The 23,779-nt window shown below is 50.7% G+C and overlaps 1 protein-coding gene across 2 annotated transcripts in view; it reads right to left on the bottom strand.

Annotated features, from left to right (window-relative positions):
• Positions 1 to 23,779, bottom strand: part of PTGIS (prostaglandin I2 synthase) — a 40,940-nt gene that overhangs the window by 5,702 nt on the left and 11,459 nt on the right. For both annotated transcript variants that reach the window (XM_047853904.1, XM_047853903.1), the window contains exons 4-9: positions 22,786 to 22,929; positions 19,286 to 19,437; positions 11,689 to 11,870; positions 3,132 to 3,300; positions 1,969 to 2,150; positions 172 to 323 (exon numbers count right to left, since the gene is read on the bottom strand). In XM_047853904.1, coding sequence (XP_047709860.1) covers positions 172 to 323; positions 1,969 to 2,150; positions 3,132 to 3,300; positions 11,689 to 11,870; positions 19,286 to 19,437; positions 22,786 to 22,929 — 981 coding nt within the window. The remainder of the gene's footprint in view (positions 1 to 171; positions 324 to 1,968; positions 2,151 to 3,131; positions 3,301 to 11,688; positions 11,871 to 19,285; positions 19,438 to 22,785; positions 22,930 to 23,779) is intronic.

Raw genomic sequence — 23,779 nt, 5'->3', positions numbered from 1 at the left:
TAGATCTGTGGGCAGGAGAAGGCTCATGGGCTGGCTGTGTGGAGCCTCTGCCCATTCTCCTGGCTGAGAACCCTTGGTCTCCGGAGAGGAGGGCGTGTGCCAACCAGCTGGAGCAGGAGCCTCCCCCTCCAACCCCAGGCCTGCACCCCGTGCCACCACCCCCACACTCACTGTTTGATGCTGCTGATGGCATAAGCCTTCCCCAGGCACTGGTTGTGCCCAGCGCCCCACGGCATGCTGTAGTGTTTCAGTCGCTTCCCGTCCTTGTAAAAGTCTTTCTTCTCTGACCCATCTGAGTTCAGGAATCGGTTATACTTAAACACCTGAAATAGAAATGAGGCCCATTTCTGGCTCCACCCCCCACAACACGCATGCCGGGAGAAAACTGTGCGAGGGTGTTCATCGAAGTCTTGTTTACAAGAGGGAAAAACGGAAAGCAACGTAAAGGCCAATCAACAGGGCAGTGGTTAAAAAATTACCGCAGCTTAGGGCACCTGCGTGGCTCAGTCGGTTGAGCATCCGACTTCGGCTCAGGTCATGATCTCGCGGTCCGTGAGTTCGAGCCCCGCGTCGGGCTCTGTGCTGACAGCCCAGAGCCTGTTTCAGATTCTGTGTCTCCCTCTCTCTCTGACCCTCCCCCACTCATGCTCTGTCTCTGTCTCAAAAATAAATAAACATTAAAAAAAAAATTTTTTTTAATTACCTCAGCTTTTTAGAAGGGTAGGCTTGGTCTGTGTGTGCTCACACAGAAAGGGTTCTTTTTTAATTTTTTTTTTTAACATTTATTTACTATTGAGAGACAGAGAGAGACAGAGCATGAGCAGGAACGGGGTAGAGAGAGGGGGAGACACAGAATCCGAAGCAGGCTCCAGGCCCTGAGCTGCCAGCACAGAGCCCAATGCGGGGCTCGAACTCACAAGCTGCAAGATCATGACTTGAGCTGAAGTCAGACACTTAACCGACTGAGCCACCCAGGTGCCCCAGAAAGGGTTCTTTAGACTGGTTGAGTTAAAAAGGCAAGTTTCAGAATAGGATGTATTGTGTTAGCCTGTTCACACACCTATTTATTCATACGTGTGTCAGCGTGGTATGTGTGTCTGTAAAGGCATAAAAATAATTTAAAGGATACACTCCAAACCATTGTTAGGGAACTCTGTAGAAGTGGAGAGTAAAGGCAGTGAAGAAAAGCTTTTACTTTTAAACATATGTGTCTGCATATTTCTACTTTACAAGTATATATTACTTTGGCAGGGTAAATTTTAAAATTATTTTTAGAGGTGCCTGGCTGGCTCAGAAGGTAGAGCATGCAACTCTTGATCTCAGGGTCATGAGTTCGAGCCCCCCACTGGGCATAGAGATTACTTAAAATCATTTCTTAAAAAGAGGATGTCAATTTCCTTTGGTTACATTGTAGGGTAAGGTGAAGACAGTGTCTGAGAACAGGGCTTGGCACAGAGGAGGAGCTGAATGAAAGATGGGCGGAAGGACAAGCAAAAGGACCAGGGGATGCAGAGATGGAAGTGGGTAGGTGGATGGATGGACGGAAGGAAGGGTATGTGGATGGATGTACAGCACAGGGCCTGGCTCATGGTAAGCACCCACATCTGTTAGAAATTATAAAAGTTTGACCCATCTATCTCCAAGTCCGAGGAGAGAGAAAAGTGTTGAGACGCTGACATAACATTCTGAAAAAAGGAAAATCGCTCAGCTATCACTTACAAAGCATTCCATGCATGCCAGGCACTGTGAAACCCTTTCGTACACGCTCTCCTTTAATTTTCCTGACAACCCAATGAGGCAGGTGCTATCATGAGGTCCATTTCACAGGTGAGAGACACAGAGAGGTGAAGTAATCTGGGCATGGTCACACAGCAAACAAAGAGCAGAGTTGGGCTGCCACTGAGATCTGGCTAGTCCCGAAGCCACTGATTTTTTTTTTTTTCCCACAGTCCCTGGTATGCAACTTACCTCTGGGTCTGTGTAGATTTCCGGGTCTTTCTGGGGACTCAGGAAGGGAAAGAGGAGGAGGCGGTCTCCACGTCGCAGGCTGAATTCACGCCCATCTGCCATGGGCATGGCCAGGTCCACCATGACCTCCCGGGTAATGAAGGGTGCAGCAGTGAGCCTGAGGCTCTCACTAAGCACGCTGTCTGCGTGGGCAGGTACCAGGAAGGGTCAGCAGCTGTCCTCGCACACACGCAAATGCCACCCCCAGCCCTCACTTTACCGAGGAAGGTGGGCAGGCTCAGAGAGGGTGCATAACTTGCCCCCCATCACACAGAGGAGCCAAAAAAGGCCAACTGATGAGATATGATTACTATGGTCCTCAGATATTGGATGTGAGGGTTTGGGTCTGACTCTAGAAGCTGTGAAGGACTGTGGGAGCCAGAGAGATATCAGGGGAGACTGGGGAGAGCAGGGCCATCAATGTCGGTTGTTTCTGTTTGACCAGCTTACACTCCCCATCTGGAAACAGTTCCCTGATCTTCTTCTGGAGACCACTCCTCTCCCGCTGTCAGAGGTTGGGCTGTTGACTTCACTCCCAATTCCATGGGCTGTGTGTGATTGACCAATCAGAGCATTTCAACCCTCTGAACCTGTCACTGGTTCAAGATGGGCATGTGACTCAAAGACAGCCAATGAGACACAATCCTGGGACTTTGGGTAGGAACATCTCAGAGAAGCACCCCCTCGTAGGACTGACAGTACGTCAGCCCGGACTGGTGGCCATCCTGCTGACCTGAGACTGGAGCCAACCCAGCAGGGCAGGGCCCAGAGAGGGACAGACTGAGTCCTAATGATGTTGTTAAAGCACCTGGGTCCACCTGTGCCTGAAGTTAGCTGTCCTCTGGACTTCTGAGTTAATGCCCTCAAAGAAAGTCCTTTGTCTGCTTCAGCCAGTTTAAGTTAGGTTTTTTTGCCATTTGCAGCCAAAAATCTACAGAGACCATGAGTCCTGGGCAGCTGAGTGAGGGGCACAGAGATACCAGGTCTAAGAAGATAGGAGGTCTTGGGAGACCCTAGGTCAGAGGACACTGATGGACTCTGGATGATGGGAGTCCATGTTGGGAAGGGTTTAGGGGGCCCACGATGACCCAGTCTTTGGGGCTAATCTGGAGGGTCTGTCTCACCAAGCACAGGCATGCTGTCCAAAAGCTTCTGGGGGAGGGTGGTCATTTGCGAAACAGTCTGTTCTGTTCTGGAGAGGAGCTGCTCAAGCTCTCCACGGACAGCAGCCAGGGCCTCAGGATTCTTGAGGAGGAAGAGCAGAAGCCAGAAGGCAGCAGGACCCATGTTGCCCTGCAATGAGAAGGAGCCCCTGTTATACCATCAACAGGGGAAACCTGGGGTGAGAGCTGACTGGTCCGTGCCACAGCCACAGCCCTGGCCAAGGCACAGGGGTCAGTAGGCCTGGGTTCCCATGCCTGCCAAACATCTAGGCATGACTCATGTTTATCTTCAGCTCAGGACATGGCCCAAATATGCTCTGGGGCTTTGGTGTAGCCCAATGCCTACCCTCAGGGCTATTCTTGGCATCCCTGACCTTGGGCAAAATCCCTGAGCTGAGCTCACACAGGTGATCTTCATAGCTAATCAGCAAAGAAGTGTCAGTAGTAGGAACAAGGTGTATCAGTTAAGATTATTGTTAACATCCAGGACGACCGAATCCTTAGCCCCGGTTCTCCACCCTTCCCTGTATCCGTGCCCCTTGACACGAACTTTACTCTGCCTCCCATTTCAGAGGCACAGTGTATTTCCCCAGCCCCCTGAATCTGGGCTCCGCTGTGTGACTTGTTTTGACCAACAGAATCGATCAGAACTGACCGAACAGCAGCTCTGAGCATGGGCCTTAAGAGACCTTGTCTGTTTCCACTGGCCCGATGGCTTGCTGGTCCCACGAGGAGGATGAGATACACGTGGGACAGAGCCGGCCGTCCAGCTAAGCCTCGTCCGGAGCAGCTGACTCCCAGCAGACCCACAGATGTGGGAGTTAAATAAATACTCATCAGTGTGTGCCACCAAATTTTTGTGGTTTGTTGTCACACAACCATAGCAACTGATGTAATACCCGGGTATCTACTTTCAAATATTTGCACATTGTGTGTGTATGTTGCAAAGAAGCGATAATCAACGATGACCATGAAAGCTAGTAATTTCTTGAACAAAAATTACGTAAAAGTTCTCAATAGTTCAGGGGCGCCTGGGTGGCGCAGTCGGTTGAGCGTCCGACTTCAGCCAGGTCACGATCTCGCGGCCCGTGAGTTCGAGCCCCGCGTCAGGCTCTGGGCTGATGGCTCAGAGCCTGGAGCCTGTTTCCGATTCTGTGTCTCCCTCTCTCTCTGCCCCTCCCCCGTTCATGCTCTGTCTCTCTCTGTCCCAGAAATAAATAAATGTTGAAAAAAAAAAAAGTTCTCAATAGTTCAGTAATTAGGAAAATGGATAAGATCTCTTGCTCTAGGGGCACCCGGCTGGCTCGGTTGGAGGAGCATGTGACTCTTGATTTCGGAGTTGTGAGTGTGAGCCCCATGTTGGGTATAGAGATTACCTGGATAAATAAAAAACTACAAAAAATATTTTTAAATTTCTTGTTCCAAGACTTCAGCCTTAGCTGAACACTTTAATATTCAGGTATTTCCTGCAGCTAAAATATGTGTGGGGTACCCCAAAATAAGCTCCAGGCATGGGTGGAATACCAACTAACCTTGATACGGGGGACGATTTTTGTCTACCATCCCATCTTGATGATAGTCATTAAATGCTGTATTTCCCCAGTAATTCTATTACAGACATAATTGCACACGGACAAAAAGACATTTGCACAAGGATATTGATCACAGTGCTGATGTAACGACAAAAGATTGGAAGCAAAGCTGGCCTATCAATAGATCAATGAGATAGACGATGATCCCTCCATAGAACGATGATACAGGAAGTCATTAAAAGGCAGCTGGCTCTGTGTGCACTGATGGGACAGTAGCCAAGATGCCCTGAAGCACAGGGGGACGCAGAACAGGGATTCACTGTGCTCCCATTTGTAGGTCTGAAGAGGGATCCCATGAAGAAGCACGGACCATCTCTACAAGGAGCCTCTGGGACCGAAGCGGGAGGGGCGGGGGGGGGGAGTGGCAGGTACTGATTCTCACTACATATGCGCTTTTACACTGTTTGAATTTTTTTAATGGATGCAGTACTTTTAAGCCAAAGAAAAGTGGGGTGATTTTTATACTGATCTGCAATGACATGGAGAAATGCTCGTGACATGATAGTAAGTAAAATTAAAACTTGGATTTTAAAAACTGCATGATCTTGGGGCACCTGGTGGCTCAGCTGGTTAAGCATCCGACTCTTGATTTCAGTTCAGGTCATGATCTCATGGTTTGCGAGATCGAGCCCCGAATCGGGCTCTGCGCTGACATGGCAGAGACTGCTTGGGGTTCTCTCTCTCCCTCTCTCCATCTCTGCCCTTTCCCTGCTTGCATGCACTCTCTCTCTCTCTCTCTCTCTCTCAAAAAAGAAAAAAAAAACCCCTAAATAACAACAACAAAAAACTCCATGATCTTAATCACAGAAAAGAAATGTACAGAAAAAGGCAGAAAACAAATGGACCAAAGCATCAATGATGGTGAAACAGATTTTCTGGGGTTTTTTTTCTTTAGCTGCTGTGAATTCAGCACCAAGGAAGTGCCATTGTTCCCTCATTCAATTCTCCCTTCAAGCAGGTACCATTATCACCCATTTCACCGAAAAGGCCAACTAAGCACTCCCCAGTCCCAGCGCACAGCAGGAGTTCAATGGTATTTGTGGAAGAAACCTCTATGTCCAAGGCAGCCTGGGAGGTGGGCTGGCAGAACCCTGGACTGGACCAGGCAGAGTTGGGTTTACAACCCAGCTCCCCACTTTCTGTGACTCTGGACAAGTCACCTCCCACTCTGGGTCTCAAAACCTCCATCCTGGTTAAATGGGGTAACATAAGCCATCTCCGCCTGCTGGGCACAGAGTAGGTGCTCAGAAGTGGTCTCCCCTCCCAGCACCCCTCCTCTCCTCCCCTACCCCGTTTGAGAACGAGGTGGGGCCTTGGACTCCGAGATTTCCTCTGGCACCTCAGGTCCTACAGAGACAAGCAAGGTCACTTGCTGTCCATCATTTAAACAGCCAGGGGGGTATAGGTGATAAATAATTCAACCTTGGGTGAACCCAGGGCCAAGGCCATTTTGTCTTGCCTGGACAGTCTGATGGGGGCCACCGCTCATTAATCACAAAGCATGAGGGGAGCATGAGGCTGCTCAGTGATCTCTGCCTTCCAGAAAAAGCCGTGGCAAGTTAGGGAGGGGGCAAGGACTGCCTTCCACCCACTGCACAGACGTGTGAGTGTGCACGTGTATGTGATCACACCTCTACAAGAGATCTTGAACTCACTACCCTGGAAGCCGAGCTGTCTCCCATAGGGCCCCGCCTCCGTTTACCCAGGAGAATACGTCTCGTCTCGTCTCGTCTCGTCTCGTCTAGCCTCATTCCCCACCCCTGCAGCCAAAGTCCGTTCACCCAGGAGCGCCTGTCCTCTGCTCTACCTTTCCTGTGAATGGCAGCAGCTGACCTCCAGGGGGCGCTCAAAGTGCACCGGACACGGCACTGGGATCCTGTGCTCCACTTTGTGGCCACCTCACCACACAACCAGGCGGAGTGGGGGACACGTGCACCCTGCCTGCCCTGCTTCCACTCCCGTGCCTGTGGATAGCAGCACCCCATTTTCCTTCGAAGAAGTACCTCCTACTCCACTCTGGGCATCTGGGGCTGAGCCACACCCTCCAGACCTCAGGTGTGGCCTCGTTACCCGGGCTGGGCCACTCGGTGTTATACTCAGAGGGGACGTGTGACTCGGGCTGGGCCAATGAGCCTCAGACCTGGGATTTGTGGGAGAATCCATGGGAAGGAGAAGCCCTCCTCCACGGGGGGCTGCCCAGCTGCCAGGAGCTGCTGGCACCCTTCACGGCCACCCTCTGGGGCAGCCCGTCTGGGCCTGGAGCCACCAGAGAAGAAAGCAGAGCTGAGGGATGGGAGGTCACAGGTGATATCTCTTTTCATTTTTTGTGATTAAAAAAAAATCTGTTATTTTTAGGGTCGACACGGTCGCCCCTCCCCCCGCCTAATGCCTCAGAGCTGGGAGGGAAGCCTGGGCCGCCGTGGGCCTGCCAGGCAGGCCTTCGTGAACGGCTCGCTCTGCCCACCTCACCCCTTCAGAGCCAGCCCCTTCCCTGACCTGGGCGGCCCTCTAGGCCCCGGGGGCTGGAGCCTCCGGGCTCCACTCTGATCTGACGATAGCAGCCAAGCTACCATCTGGCCACGTCTCAGAACTTTCTGCAGCCGGCCTCTGGGTGGCCCCCTCCCGGTTCCCCTCCCACAGCCCCCCCGACCACTCCTCCTCGGTTTTCAGGCAGACTCCTCTCCGCCTTCCTGAACCCCACAGCTGGAGCGGCCAGGGGCTGGGTCCCCTCTCCATCCCCCTGAGCCCCTGCGGTCTCCAGACCAGTGGCTGCCCAAACCACCACCACACCAACACCTCCCGAGGGCACATCTCCCTCCTGGGCCTCAGCCCTGAATTCCATATTCTTCTTCACTCCAGCTGTGTCCCCCACCCCCTACCCAGTTCTCTGTTTCAAACTCACACACCCAAAACCAACCCTCTGATTCTCTCCCCGCATGCTTGCCCCGTTCACCATCTTGCTCATCAGTTAACAGCATCTTTGTCCTTCCTGTTGCTCAGGCCAAAACCTGGAGGCATCGCTGTTGGTACCTTCTCTCAATGTCCCGTCTAACAGCAAATCCTGTTGGCTCTACCCAGAAATGTGTCCAGAATGCACTCACTCCCTCTCTTGGCCTCGGCACCTGCCCTGGTCCAGCACCATCCTCTCTTGCCTGGACACTGCAGTGGCCTCATCTCTGGCCTCCCTGCCTCCACTTCCCCCCCTACAGCCGATTCTCAGTGATGTAGCCAGAATAATCCCTCTAAAGCAGAGGGCAGGCTATGTTGCTCCTCTGTTCAGTGTCCTCAAAGAATTCCTTTCTCAGAGGAAAAGCCAAAGTCCTCCCCAAAGCCCACAGGGCCCTGCTACCTCTCTATCACATCACCCTGATCCCCACCTCAGGGCCTTTGCACTTGCTGTGCCCCTGCTTGGATGCCCTCATCCTATGTATCTATATGGCTCCCTCCCTCCCTTTATATTTCTGCTCAGATGTCACCTTCCTGGTGAGGGCTTCCTTGGCCACCCTATATAAAGTAGCCCTCCCCACCCCCTCCCCCACTTTATCGGTTCTCTACAGAACTTGACTATATTTACCTTGGCTATATTTTATATGCTGACTTGTTTACCAAGTGTCTTCTCCCAGAATATCAGCTCCATAAGGGCAGGGGTCTTTGGTCTGCTCACTGCTCTATCCCCGGCTTCTAGAATGGTGCCCAGCACACAGTGGCCATTCACCAAATAATTGTTGAACATGTCTAGTGAGCTCTAGTCACCTGCCCAGTACAATTACAGGTTTGCCATCATCGCTTTCTCCCATCCTCACCACAGCACCTTGAGGACGGTACTGACTGCCACCTTCACTTTACAGCTGAGTAAACTGAGGCACCAAGAACATAAGGGACTGGTTTGCCAGGGAGTGGCAAAGTCAGGATTCAAATCCAGGCAGGTGGGTCACAGGGCCTGTGCCCAACACCACGGGGCTTCTCAGCATCTTGGCCCTGCTCTTAAGACTCGAGCCCTTGGGGCGCCTGGGTGGCTCAGTCCGTTGAGCGTCCGACTTCGGCCCAGGTCATGATCTCATGGCCCGTGAGTTCGAGCCCCGCATCGGCCTCTGTGCTGACAGCTCGGAGCCTGGATGGAGCCTGCTTCGGATTCTGTGTCCCCCTCTCTCTCCACCCCACCCCTGCTTGTACTCTGTCTCTCCCTGTCTTTCAAAAATGAATAAACATTAAAAAAATTTAAAAAAAAGACTCAAGCTCTCGAAGCATCTTGTCACCTGCCTGAATTCTGCACACTGTCAACAATGCAGAGTCAGAGGATGTCCTGTCCCCAAGCCCTGCTCAGTTCTCCTGGCCCCACCAAAGGCTGTTCCCCAGACTCTCTGCCACTCAAGCCCCCAAGCCAGCATCTAGTTCTGCTGACAGAGGTCATTCTGCAAGGGATTCTGGGGGCGGTTGGGAGCTCCAAGTCTCTACCCATAAATATGTTATTAGGCACTAATGGGGCCCCAACTGCTGATTAAACCCAGCCCTTGCCCCTTGCCAGCCTTTGCCTGCAAGGACAGTTAATGGCTCTGAGAGAAAACTAAAAATAAGCTGCAAGTCGATGGGAAGGGAATTACCCAGAAATGTCAGTCTGTGCAGCTGTCACTGCTGAGGAGGGGCCAAGAGAAGGTGCAGGGCTCTGGGGTCCAGGAGAGGACAGGAACCAGGCCTCGAGAGGTAGCATCCTCAGCCCTGCTTTCTCTCACCCCAGTATCTGGTCCATTACCATACCCACTGGCGCTGGCTTCTCTGTTTCCAGAATTTCCTCTTCACCTCCACGGCCACCACCTGGTCCTACCGCCACTGTCTCATCGGTGTCCTTACTTTTGCCTTTGCTCCTGAGATCCTTTCCCTGCTCTGCTTAGAACATTCCCAGGGCTCTCACCTCAGCCACAGAAAAACCCCAAGTTTTTATTTACTGGGACCCACACGCCATCCATGATCTCTTCCCTCATTCCTACCCCTCCTCACTCTGCTTCAGCCACACTCAACTCCTTCCTATTGTCCAAACACTGGGTATGATGCAACCCCAGGGCCTTTGCACTTTCTGTTTCCCCTACTCGGAATGCTCTATTCCCACATCTCTCCCAAGCCCCCAACTTCAGCTCTTTCTTATCAGCCAAACCTCTCCTTCTCAGAGAGTCCTCCTCAACCACCTTGATGACAACAGACCCCTAGGATCTCTCTATTCCTGACTCCATTTTACATCCTGTATATATCCACATCTAAATTCACCCTGTACAGGGTGCCTGGGTGGCTCAGTTGGTTAAGCGTCTGATTCTTGATTTTGGCTCAGGTCATGATCTCACCAGTCTCCTTGTTGACAGCACAGAGCCTGCTTGGGATTCATTCACTCATTCTCTCTCTCTCCCCCACTCCCTCCCTCTCTGCCCCTGCCCCACTTGTGCAGGTGCACACACACTTTCTCTCTTTCTCAAAATAAATAAACTTAATAAAATAAAATAACATAAAATAAAATAAAATAAAATAAAATTAAATTAAATTAAATAAGATAAATAAAATAAAATAAAATAAAATAAAATAAAATCACCCTGTATGCACTTCCTTGACTGTCTGCACCAGCTAAAACATAAGCAACAGAAGCAGATCTTTGAGGTCTAGGTAAGCACTCAACGGAACTTTTAAATAATTCTTCAAAATGACTGTTCTGCATACTTCAAAAATGTCAAGGTCATGAAAAACAATGAAAGGCACAGAAACTGTTCCACATTAAAGAAAACTCAAAAGACAGAATGACTAAAGGCACCGTGTGATCCTGGATTGGATGTCGGACCAAGATGAGCCATAAAGGACATTGTTGGGACAAGTGGCAAGACTGAATCGGGACTATTAGATAATGATCCTGAATCTGGGTTAATTGTCCTGAATGTGATCCTCGTACTGTGTCATGTAAGGGAACCTTCTTGCTCTTAGGAATATACACTGAAGTAATTAGGGATAAAGAGTCATGATGTCTGCTACTTGTCTGCAAACGACTCAGTAAAATAACCCCAGTAGGGAGATGGGGAGGAGGAGGAGGGGAGGGGGAGAAGGCACATGTGATAAAATGTTAAAAATTGGGAACTCAAGGTGAACTGTGTATGTTTATTAAACTATTCACACAGCTTTTCTCTCTTTTTTTTATTTTTTATTTATTAATTTTATTATTTTTTAAAATATTTTTAACGTTTATTTATTTTTGAGACAGAGAGACAGAGCATGAATGGGGGAGGATCAGAGAGAGAGGGAGACGCAGAATCCGAAACAGGCTCCAGGCTCTGAGCTGTCAGCACAGAGCTGGACCTGGGGCTCGAACTCACAGACCGTGAGATCATGACCTGAGCCAAAGTCAGAGGCTAAATCGACAGAACCACCCAGGCGCCCTCTCTCTTTTTTTTTTTAACGTTTATTTATTTCTGAGACAGAGAGAGACAGAGCATGAGTGGGGGAGGGGCAGAGAGAGAGGGAGACACAGAATCCTAAGCAGGGTCCAGGCTCCAAGCCATCAGCCCAGAGCCCGACGCAGGGCTCGAACCCACGGACCGCGAGATCATGACCCAAGCCAAAGTCAGTTGCTCAACCGACTGAGCCACCCAGGCGCCCCAACACACAGCTTTTCTCTAAGTTTGACATTTTTCCAAATTACAATAAATTAACACTGAATGAATGATCCCATTCCCGATACCGTCTGATGGTTAAGAAAGTCCGGGAACTGGGGCAGACAGCTGGGTATGTTCACACACCCACACCCACGCTCATGTGGAGAAACACTCGCAGATGCGCACGCCCACGCATGCACACTCCTATGCACACTCACACGTGTGCCTGCGTGTGCCTGATGGCACACACAGAGACACATGCACTCACACGCACAACCACACCCGTGTGCACCATCCACCCACCTGTGTGGCCCAGAGCTGCAGCACCAGGGCCCGGGCCTGCATGTCCTCCGGCACCCCTATCTCCTCCAGGTACAGCAGGTAACTCCCCAGCCACTTGCTCCGGTGGGCCCGAGCAGCAAGTCTGGCTGGGGACAGCAGCTTCCACAGGTGACCTTTGACTCTGCACATGCGGTCCTTATCCCCTACAGGGACAGAGCACAGGGGGGCGGGGGTTACAGATCCACCCCGGGCCCAAGGCCACCCAGCCCCAATGTCCCGGGAGGCCAAGGCTCTTCTGGGTGTCACTCCTCGGGGTGGGGAAAGAGGGCCCAAGAAAGGCCTTCAAATGCCAACTTGTTATTATCTGTCTCACCCCAGTGGCCAGGAGTGAGGGGTCCTGTCTCGCTCACCTCTGTGAGCTCTGTCTCCAGCACCTGGCCCGCAAGAGGTGCTCTGTTAACACGCATTAAATGAACAGTGTTTCTTACACAGCAGGGGAAGGAACAGGAAACGCGGTCTCCCTTCCCAGGGTCCCATCCCAAAGCAACGCCAGCCGTGTGCACAAGGAGACGACATGAGCCGACTCGCACAGCTCCGTTCAGGAGACGTGGGAAATGACCTCACTGCTATCGAGAGGGGAAAGATGGGTCTAGGGGTCTCAAACTCAACTACCTCCAGGGAAGGCAGGTAAAGTAAATGAAGGAGGAGGGCCAGGATGGGGCCATGGGAACAGGAGGGTCGGGGTGACCACCAGCCTGGCAGAGGAACTTGGCCCAGCACAGCCAGGGAGCCTGAGCTTTCAGAAGAAAATGAAAGTCCAGATGTTCACAGGGAGTCTTCCCATGTGCTTTAAGGCCGGCATCTGGGCAAGAAATGTTCGTCACTGTGCAGGCCACAAAAGCCTCTCTGAAGGGCAGCTCTGGCCCACGGATTACCAGTTCACAGGCACCTTTAAGTAAACAACAGGGTGTTAGGCTCTGGGGCACCACAGGCGGTGGAAACCGAGGTACGGATCCAGATGGGCCCGGCCGGGCAGACTGTTGAGGGCACAAAGCCAGGTGCTTATTATTCATACACTGTGTTCACACTGCAAGACGATGCTGTATTTACAGATGTACGTGCAAATAAGAGATTTGGTTCTTCTGAAATCACCCCTTGGAAAAGTGGGTGTCGCTTTGGATGGTTACAAAATTCCCAAGGACTAGAGATGCTCTCACTGGCTTTTTGGAACCACGAGGCAGTGTTTCAGGAAGAGCCATCCACCCAATGGTTCTAGACTGGGTTGCATATCACAGGGTATTCGAAAGGGTGGAAAATGTAGGGTAAACTTATATTAAAATATACATATATTTTAAGCATATTATATTTTCAAATAATATGCTCCATATGCTTTTCTTCAACCTCCGGACCTTTTCAGGTGATATACTTCTCAATTTAATATTTTTTAATGTTTATTTATTTTTGAGAGAGACAGAGCATGAGTGGGGGAGGGGGAGAGAGAGAGAGAGGAAGACACAGAATCTGAAGCAGGCTCCAGGCTCTGAGCTGTCAGCACGGAGCCCAACGCAGGGCTTGAACCCACGACCTGTTAGATCATGACCTGACCGAAACCAAGAGTTGGACGTTTAACCGAGAGAGCCACCCAGGTGCCCCTGTACCTCTCGATTTAAAGCAATGAGCCCAACTGTTCATCTGAAATACATTATCTTCCTATGTCTCTCAACTTTTGGGGCACTGGAGAATCGCCCAGGAGCTTTAACTCTGGATGCCCAGGTCCCACTGCAGACCAATCTTGTCAGAATCTTGGGGGCATGGGACCTGGGCATGTGGAGGTTTTCAACAAGTGAGTGGAGGGTAAAGGAAGTGCTAAAGGCCCTCGGTTGATGCTCATGCTGGATTTGTAAGAGTTAGCTGATGAAATAGCTAAAGAAGGGAGCAAAGAAATTTAACACAGATTTGGAAATGACTGGGATTCTTTGAGGTCTGACAGCACAATTACAAACCTTGAATATCACTGTCAACACAGCTTCTAAGGATGACTTTAAAAAGCAACACAGTATGAAAAGACGATGAGCAGAATGAGAGAAAATATTTGCAAATCATAGATCTGGTAAGGGTCTAGGATCCAAAATACATAAAGAACTCTTGCAATTCGACAACAACAAAAACCCACCCCACCTCACGACTCCTCAGTTTTCAAACCTGTAAACTGCAATAACAGAAGTACCCACACAAAGGGTTGTGCAGAAATTGAATGTGTTAACTTAGAAAACAGACAGTGATTCCATGGAGAATATATTCATGTATTGTTTCTATACTTAGCAAATAATAATAATATGCGAAATAAAGAACACACAGTTGGCAGCCAGAGACCCTGGTAGAAATCCTAGCCCTGTCCCTTCCTAGAAAGATCATCTTTTGCAAAGATTTTGGACCTCTGAGCCTCGACCTCCCCATCTGTAAAGTGGGGGCAACCGAGCTCATGGGATCACTAGGAGGATATAAACACACAGAACACACTTGGTACTGGTAGGGGCCTAGCATGTCATGCTTGCTACATTCTTGCCATTATTCTTAAGTATTATTTATCAGCCCCAGTGTAATGACTCAGTGCTGTGAATCAGAACGCCCAGGCCCATGTAACCAGCAGTTGCATTGCAGGTTCAAATTCCAGACCTCCCATGCTGTGTGGCCTTGGCCAAGGCCCTGTCCACCACTGGGTCTCAGTCTTCCCATCTGTAAAACGAGGGGCCCAGAGTTGAGCACCTCAAGTTTTTCCTCAGAAGCCCCTCTGTGCCCTAGAAACCTGGGCATAGTCCAGAGAGGGACATATCTTTAAAGTCCTGTGTTTTCGGGTTCGAGCCCCACCTCGGGCTCTTGTGCTGACAGCTCTGAACTTGGAGCCCGCTTCGGATTCTGTGTCTCCCTCTCTCTGCCCTCCTCCACTCACACTCTCTGTCTCAAAAATAAATAAACATTAAAAAAAAATTAAAGTCCTGTCTTTTCCCTATAAAATGCATTAGATTTTTGCATTAGACTCTGTGATTCCTTCTTTTTCCCTTCTTCCTTTCTTTCTTTCTTTCTTTCTTTCTTTCTTTCTTTCTTTTTCTTTCTTTCTTTCTTTCTTTCTTTCTTTCTTTCTTTCTTTCTTTCTTCCTCTTTCTTTCTCTTTCATGTTTATTTTTGAGAGAGAGGGAGAGAACATGAGCAAAGGAGGAGCAGAGGGAGAGGAGGACAAAGGATCTGAAGTGGGTTCTGTACCAACAGCAGAGAGCCCAATCACAGAGTCAGATGCGGGGCTTGATCCCACGAACTGCGAGATCATGACCTGGGCTGAAATCAACAATCAGACACCCAACCAACCGGGCCGCCCAGGCACCCCTAGACTCTGTGATTCTTTATTATAAGGTTGCTTTTCCTCCCAAAACAATAGTCAAAGAAAACACGCCCCTCCCAAATAATTTAGTAAAACGAATGTTCCAGAAAGCAGTATATTTAGCTTGGGGCTCTATCTGCCCCCAAATCCCTCCTATATGAGAAGCACCAGACTCTGTGATCTAAGCATCCCCCAAAGGGTCAATTTTCTTTTAAAATATGTTTATACATTTGTTTTAAATGGTGCTTTTAGATGTTTATTTATTTATTTGGAGAGACAGAGAGTGAGAGCAGGGGAGGGGCAGAGAGAGAGGGAGGGAGAGAGAATCCCAAGCAGGCTCTGCACCGTCAGCAGAGAGCCCAGTGTGGGGCTCCATCTCATGAACCATGAGATCATGACCTGAGCCAAGATCAACAACAGCCAGACGCTTAACCAACTGAGCCACCCGGGTGCCCCGAAATGTTTATCATTTTAATAGTGGAGGAGAAATAATGCATCCGCGTGGCAAAAAAAAAAAAAAAAGTAAGAAAAAGAAAGAAAGCACCTCTAAGAGTGCACACGGGCATTTCCATCCCATCTCAGCCTTCTCAGAAGCAAAATGTTCCCACCGGCTTCGAAAACAAAGATGTTAACCACACTCACCGTGGTGTTCATTTCACAATATATGTAAGTCAAGTCATCATGCTGTATACCTTAAACTTACGTGGTGCCGTGTGTCAATCACTTCTCAATGAAACTGGAAAAAAAAATAAACTAAAAAATCCCACAATATACCCACTCTTCTGCATGGTTTTGGTATATCCCGTTCTACTTGACGGTTGCTGTTTTCCTTTATGTGAATGTGTAACTCCTTTCATCAGTCCCCACGGGTGGACACACAGGCTGTCTGCAGCATTTGCTATTGTTATAGGCAATGAGGGTCTTTGCGCATCTCTAGATGCGTGCAAGCACTGCTGTAGGATAATTCCTAGTAGTAGAAGTTCAGGTTCGAGGGAATGAGCATTTCTGTTTTGACAGGTTCTGCCACATCACTCTTCCAAAGAGGCTGCCCTCTTCACAAGCCCAACAAAGTCTGAGGGCAGCTGTCCATCTGTCCAGCCCCAAGAGGAGAAACCTTCCCCAACACTGCCACCTGCTGCCCACACTGGGAAATGCGGCTTTCCTATACCCAGCCCAGGGCAGCTCCCTGAATGACCCAGGGTCCCCTATGATAGCGTGGGTATGGATGGATGAATGCGCGATGGAGAAACCACTCTTTCCTGGAGAAGCAACCGATGCTGGGAGGTGCCAGGTGCTTTACACACAGGATTCTGCAATCAGACCAAGTTTTTCCTTTTGCCGGCTCTGCCTCCTAACAGTTGTGTGTCCCTGACAAATGACTTCATCTGTCTGGGCCTGTTTCCTTACTTGCAAAATGGGTATAATAATATTAACCTTCTAGCACTGATGGTTCAATAAGATCATGAATTGTCTCTAAAAGGATGATAAGAGGTAACCCGCGGAGAGGAAAAGCAAATGGCTAGGGAAACACGAAAAGCTGTTCCATCACAGTGATCAGGGAAATGCCCATAAAGCCAGATGCCCTTTTTTGTCCATCAGGTTGGCAAGGTCTTAAAATCTGATAACTGTTTGTTGACAAGGCTGTGGGGAAATGCAAATTAAAACAACAAGTTACCTGCCTCTGCCCATCAGATTGGCAAACAAATGCAAAGACTGATAACATCTGGTGGGAGAATGAGCAGACTCCTTCCCTTTGGGCAGGCGTATGAATTGCTCCATGGTTTTGGAAATGATGTGGCCACAGCTAACAAGAATTTTAATGTGTATGCCTTCTGACATGGCAAACCCACTTCCAGGAAACTGTCGAGAGGAATAAAATCACCAGATGGGAGCAAAGATAGGAGTACAATGGAATACTAAAGTAGCCACACACACACACAAAAGGAAACAATTATAAGTATCCATTGGAGGGGGGTGGCTGCCTAAATCCTGACATGCAAGAGCTGCAAAGATGACTCAATTCTCTGCGTGCTGATTTTATATCCTTCTATTCTGCCAGTCTTGAGTTAACAGAACTTGAGTTAGTTCTGTCATGGATTTCCTGGGGTTTTCCCAGCACAGTATCAGATCTTCTGCAAACAGGGATAGTCTTACATCTTCTTTACCCATTAAAAAAAAATTTTTTTTTAACATTTATTTATTTTTGAGAGAGAAAGAGAGACAGAGCACGAGCGGGGGAGGAGCAGAGAGAGAGAGAGACACAGAATCCGAAGCAGGCTCTCCAGGCTCTAGGCTGTCAGCACAGAGCCCGACGCGGGGCTTGAACTCAAGAACCGTGAGGTCAGGACCTGAGCTAAAGTCAGACGCTTAACCGACTGAGCCACCCAGGCATCCCGTCTTTACTCATTCTTATGCCAGTAATTGATTTCTCTTATCTAATTGCATTGGCTAATACCGCTAGAGGATACTTGTACTGACAGGGAAGAATACACAGCTATGTTGTTAGGTTAAACAAAAAACCAAGCTGCAGATAACAGATATAATTCCTTCTTAAAATACACCCAGTGACACTCTAGATATGTGTCTTTGTATTCCTACAAAACAGTGTGAAGGGATATATACCAGCATGTTAACACTGGTTTCCACAGGAAGCTGGGCTTGGAAGAGTATTATTACTTTTGTTGTGTACATCTTTGCATTGTTAATCATGAGAAGGTTTCCTTCTTAAACAATCTAATGGGCTAAAGTGTGGTTTTTAAAAACTACATAAATAAAGGAAATGGGGTGATAAGCTGTTGTGAGCACTGAATGAGACCATAGTTAACCTGGTATCTGGCACCTAGAAAGTGTTCAACAGAGAAGTGTTTTTTCTTATTACCTCAGCCATTCCCAACAGTCACCCTGCAGGAAGATCCTATTGTTCTCCCCACTTTGCAGATGAGATCGCTGAGGCACAGGGACACTATATAGGAGCCAGTAAACTACCTCAAGCCATCTGAGCGGGCCCTTCAACTGCCCGTCTGGAGAAAGGACCTGGGGTAAAAAAAAGACCAGTAACTTGCCCCAAATCATCAGCTCAGAAGCCCCACAGTAGGCATCTGAATCCAGATTTTGCTGCCAATGTCTGGGTCCAGGATACACACGACTTCTCAACCTTCCTGTGCCACTTAGAATACATGCAGTTTCCCGACCTCCCTGGAGACTTGGATTCAAGTGGACCGGAAGGGATCTGGGGGCTTGTATTATTAACAAGGGCCGAGAGGATTCTTCTCACCAGAGAAGTTTGAGACACAGTGGCCAGAAGAGAGTGCAGCCCAGTGGTTCGCATGGCCCCTGGGCACTGAATCCTGCCGGAACCTCTTTACCAACACCGAGCTCCCTCTGTAGCCACAACAGTAAGTGGGGTGGATTTTCACAGACCCAAGCTGAAATACTCCAGATGTGGAGTTCAGGGAGAATGCTACGTGGCCGGACGGTTCCTTCAGTGTGCAAGATCAAGGTCAGAAGAGTGCAGGGCTGATAACAGAGAGGTGAAGGCAGGTGTGCCATGGGAGGCAGGTACAAAGAAGGTTCGCAGAAGCCCGATTCACAACAGCCCCAAACTGGGAACGACCCACACATCCCTCCACCAGGGACGGACAGACAGACTACTCTACTGACATGCTATGCCACGGGGAAAACAGACGACTGATACATATGGCCACCTGGCCGAAGCTGACAGACGAGAGGCTGAGTGAAAGAAGCCGGGCACAAAAGGACACATGCTGCGTGATTCTATTTATGGGAAATTCACAAACAGGTAAAACGAATCCGAGGCGACAGGAACCAATATGGCGGCTCCCTCTGCATGGTGGGTATTGACTGGGAAGGACACAAAGTATTTAGATTTACCTCTCAGCTGTGCATTTAGGACCTGGGTGCTTTCCTGTATGAAAATCATACCTCAGCAGAAAAAAGTAATAGAAACCTTTAAAAATAAGAAATAATAAAAATAACGCACAACGAGGTCCCCAGGCCCCACTCTAGATGTAACGCATTCACCAGGAACCCCAGCTCGGGCCCAAGCCCTGCCTCCTACCATTGTACTCTTGCATATGCCCGGTGACAGGGATCTCACTGCTGCCCAGGGCATGAGAATGTCCTTCCGCCCATGTGGCCTGTGAGCCTTCAGCTTGAGTGTGGGCTCCCCCTCTGGGTCCCTCTGTCTGCCCCACCGCCCACCAGGGTCCCCACGGTGCTTACCCACTGACAGGGAGCCACGTGCCAGTTTGGGGAGCAGGAGGTCGAGCTGGCGGAAGGTGTGGAAGACATCGGCCGAGTGGGTGCGGTCCTGGGCCCGGCTCTCACGGGTGCGTGGCAGAGCTTCGACTCCGTACAGAGTCAGGTAGCCGGCTCTGGGGGAGGCGAATAGCGGGTCAGGGGGTCCTCCTTGGACGCTTCTGGCCAAACCCTCCCACGGTGGCCTACAAGCTTTTCTTCGTGCGTACAGCTAATAACCACCTGCCTTTCCTACTTTCTGCCTGGACTGTTCTGGGCCAGGGAGTCAGCAGTGGAGAAAACAGACAAAACCCTCAGGCCCTCAGGGAGTGGACCCTCTAGTGCGGAACACAGACAACAGGCAACAGACTCAGGCGAACGAGTGATACACCAGCTGGGGCTCAGAGGTGCGGACAGACAAAGCCGGCTGGAATGTGGCGGTGAAGGGTGGGGAGGGGCTCAGAGACGCAGAGCTCATGACCTGCCCACCCACTAGACTAAGGCAGCAACCCTTCCTTCAGAACAGCTGAACCTCCCGGGGTCGTACATGCGTCTGTGCGTCGGCACAGAAGGAATCCCACCCCACCTCCCGCCGCTCCCCCGGTCACGTAAGGCCCTGGGTCCCTCTTCTCCACACCAGTGCCCTCAGTTTCCTTAAGGCAGAGCTGTAAAGGTGTAGCTCACAAACTGGATTCATCCACCAACATGTTGTGTTTGGTTAACAGAATTTTCCTATGAACAAACTGAACAATTGGGGAACCACACAAAAGCTTAATTTCCCCCTCATCTCATCTTGAAAACGGAGAGACTTTGGGACCCTGGGAGCCTGTGGTCCCGCCTGCCAACCCTGAACAGCAGAGGAGTCACAGCCGCTCCCTTGTCCAGGAACAAGCTGAGTCAGCTGGCCCTGTGGTCTCTGGTCCCATTTGTGCTGGTTTTTTCCTTAAAGCAGAGAACCATTTCCCTGTATATATATATTTCTATGAAAAATATGCAACGAAACTAAACCACCAGAACCCAACAAAACCCAAGAAGGCAATGAGGTTTCACACTGTGGAAGTGAAGCCCCTTCCCAAGGCCACCTGCACTTCTAAGTGACACAGAACTTGGCGGAAGATAGAATAAATCGTCATGTGTTAACACCATGTGACCTATAGGTGGCGCCAGGAGCCATGAAGAAGAATAGGACTGGACTAGAGCTGGGTAAAGAGAGGGCTCTCAGACTAAGTGGGGGGGAGGTCAGGAAAAGCCTCTCTGAGGTGACACTTGAGATGGGAATGAAGTGAGGCGAGAGTCATGCAGACATGTAGGGAACAGCATTCTCAGGCAAGGGAACAGAAACTGCAAAGGCCTTGGGGTGGGAGTGTGCTGGGCCGGGGCAGATCACGCAGGATCCTGCGGCCCGGGTTAGAACTCCGGATGGGACTCTGAGCAAGGCACGGGTGCCATAGGACAGGTTGGGGGGCTTAAGTGGTGGCATCTCATGGTTTGGGGCTACATGAACCTGCACCTCCTGTCATCCAACCCAATCATCCCCTTCCTGTCCCAGGGGCCGCGGACGGCACCAAGAAGGCCCAAGCCCACCAAGCCAGGAAACAGGAGCTCCAGCCCAGCCAGGCCTCAGACCCTGAAGACACAGGGGTCCATTTACATCTGACTCCCCCCCCCAACCCCGCAACACACACACACTGCTGTTGCCAGGGGCCCAGACAGCCCAGCCACCACCCCACTGTCCCCACTTCCCTGATGCCACAGCTTTGGGGCCACAGGAGCCAGGAGACGTGGGAGATGCCCTGCTGGGAACTTGAGGAGTGGTTTTAGCTGCTCCTCTCTGGACCTCGGTGTCCCCATCACACGAGGACAGGGTGGACCAGACCAGCATCACCCAGATGAATTACAGCCCTTGATGGTGTGTGCGCCACTCCAGGGTGACAGGAGAAAAAACGCGGGCCACCGACACATCAAAGGTCGTGCTGGAAAGCGTGGGCTCTGCGGACAGCCCTGCCAGGACCCCCGCGACGGGACTCGAGGCAAATGCCTTAGGTTCTCCCGGCCTCGGCTTTTGCATCTCTCAAACGCAGTTTGTACAGTCCCAGCCTCGGAGAGGGGTTGTGAGGGCAAAATGCGTTTACACCCCTTGAGCCCACACTGCGTGCACATACATAGCTGTCCCAAACGTGCCTGGGTCCCCATATGTGGCAGCAAATGCCTCTCCTTTATTCTGAAACTGTGTCTCCAATTTTTTTGAAGCAGCTGAAATGAGCTTTGGTTTATGAAATGCTGGTCAGCTAACGGCACCAGCAGCAATCAGCGGGCTGTCCTTATTCCTCTCCCCACTCACAGCCCGCACCCCCGCTCCCCTCCCCCCCACGGCCCCAATCAAATCCTCAGCAGGTCCCGTCAGCTCTGTCCCCCAGAAATACCCCATTGTTGCCATCTCCCCGTCACCTCTGGGTCCAGGCCCCCAGTCTCTCACCTGGGTGACTATAACAGCCTCCCAACGGGCCCTCCTGGCTCTCCTGCCACACACCCACCTCAGGTTCGTCTCTGTCCACAGCCAGAGAGAGCTGTGAAGCCCAAGTCCAATCACGTCAGGCCCCTGCTTAACCCTCCCCCCGCCCCCAACCCTGATGTCACGCATTTTACTGAGAATGTATTCCAAAGCCCTTCACGGCCTCGGGGCTCTGTGAGACTCGGTTTCCGCAAGTGCTCTGACTCATCTTAACCCCACTGCCTGGGTTCGCTGTGGTCAGCCACAGTGGCCCGCCGCCCAAGCTTCCTCCTACCTCCGCGACTCTGCACCTGCTGGTCCTACCGCCTACTTGTGGCCAGCTCCCAACTCTGAGGCCAGGCCCGCAGAGAAGCCCTTACTTTCAGCCTGGTTCAGAGAGCTCCCCACACACAATCAACCCATCTGCGGATCTCCGTTGTCTGTATTTGTCACTCTCTCTGACATAACTGTCTTTATTTACTGGTTTATTATCGGTCTCTCCAAAGAGCGTCAGCCCGGTGAGTTTCAGTCTGTTGTCTGTCTTTCCCCTGCTGTACGTCCAGTGCCTGGAATAGTGTCTGGGCCTCCTGAAGGAAGGAACGTTAGTGCAGTTTTTACTATAAGTTTATAAGTTCTGATAAAAAGTTGAAGTCCTGGGTTGGCATCCCGAACGTTTTGTTTTCCTGGTCCATGAAGTCTAAGGTTTGAAACCACAGGAAAAGATGGTCTCTGAAACCCTGTTTTGCTACTCCCTCTCTGGACAGCTGGCAAGGCCCCTTTTCCTGACTTGCGCCTCCTTGACGACTCACAGCCTGAGCCAGGTGCACGCCTGGGGTCCAGACACGAAAGGTCATCTTGCAGTCTTTGCTTCTGAGTGTCCCAAACTGCTTCCCCACCCACAAAGTCTTCATGGTTCCCGTGGCCACTATTAACGGCTGACCCGGGTGCAGAGTGCTGGGCTCCACTCCCGACGAGGGGAGCCGCACTGGCTCACCTGAGCAGGAAGTTGTAGGAGAAGTCGAGGAGACCCATCTCATGCCAGCCACCGCCCGCTTCTGTGGCGTCCCCCAGCAGGACAGTGCGGAGGTTGGTGTACATGGCTTCCGTGAGCGCCTGGAGGTCCTTGTGGAGGAGAGTCCTGGGGCAGGAAACAAAGTAAGAGCACAGCTTCCAGTGGGAAACGTATGCACACAGGCGCCCCTATTCCCAAAGCTCAGGGTCCCAGGGCCCCAGGGCCCCGCTGGCAACGGGGGCCTGTGGACAACTGGCTTAGCCACGATGGTATTATTATTAATACCATCCTCAATGACAGTGACAGTGACTCCTCACGGTGCTAAGCACCATGATCCTGTTTCATCTTTTGACAACTCTAGGGAATCACAGTTGCTGTTATGACACCCATTTTACAGACAGAGAAACTCAGGGACAAGAGAGGAACGTGACTTTCCCAAGGTCACCCAGCCACAGAGTCTTGAATTCCTAACCGTGACAGTCTGCCCCTCCTCGGGGCACACAAGCTTGGATAAGGAACCCAAAGACGTCTGAAAGAGAGAGAAACAGCAGGCCAACCCTTCCTCCTTGAGACCCAAAGTTAGGCACACCTGTTTGGATAAAGTGTCCCCTGACCAATGATGGCCAGGTAGGACACAATCCTGAGTGACCCTGATCTAGCTGTTCCCTCGACCCCACTCCAAGCACTTGATGGAGACAGTAGCCCTTAGCAGATGCAGGAGCCACGCCCAATAGACAACATGCGGGCTTAGGAGAAACTTCCAGAAACTCTTAGGGCAGACACTGGAGGAAAGTGGGGTCCTCCTTGGGTAGCGGGGTAGAATGCAGCGAACCGAGGAATCTTATTGCTAATGGGACCCAGTGGCCCCCCTAGAATGCCAGGACCTAGGACACTTGGGCTCAGAAATCTCCTAGCGGCCATCCCACAGAGCCAAGTTCAGACTGGGTACTTCCTCTCATCAGCATTCACCTCATAC

Source organism: Prionailurus viverrinus, chromosome A3, assembly GCF_022837055.1.
Source record: "Prionailurus viverrinus isolate Anna chromosome A3, UM_Priviv_1.0, whole genome shotgun sequence".
In the NCBI taxonomy this organism is placed as follows: Eukaryota; Metazoa; Chordata; class Mammalia; order Carnivora; family Felidae; genus Prionailurus; species Prionailurus viverrinus.
Note: the sequence above shows the minus strand (reverse complement) of the source record. Positions and strands in the feature narration are given on the sequence as shown.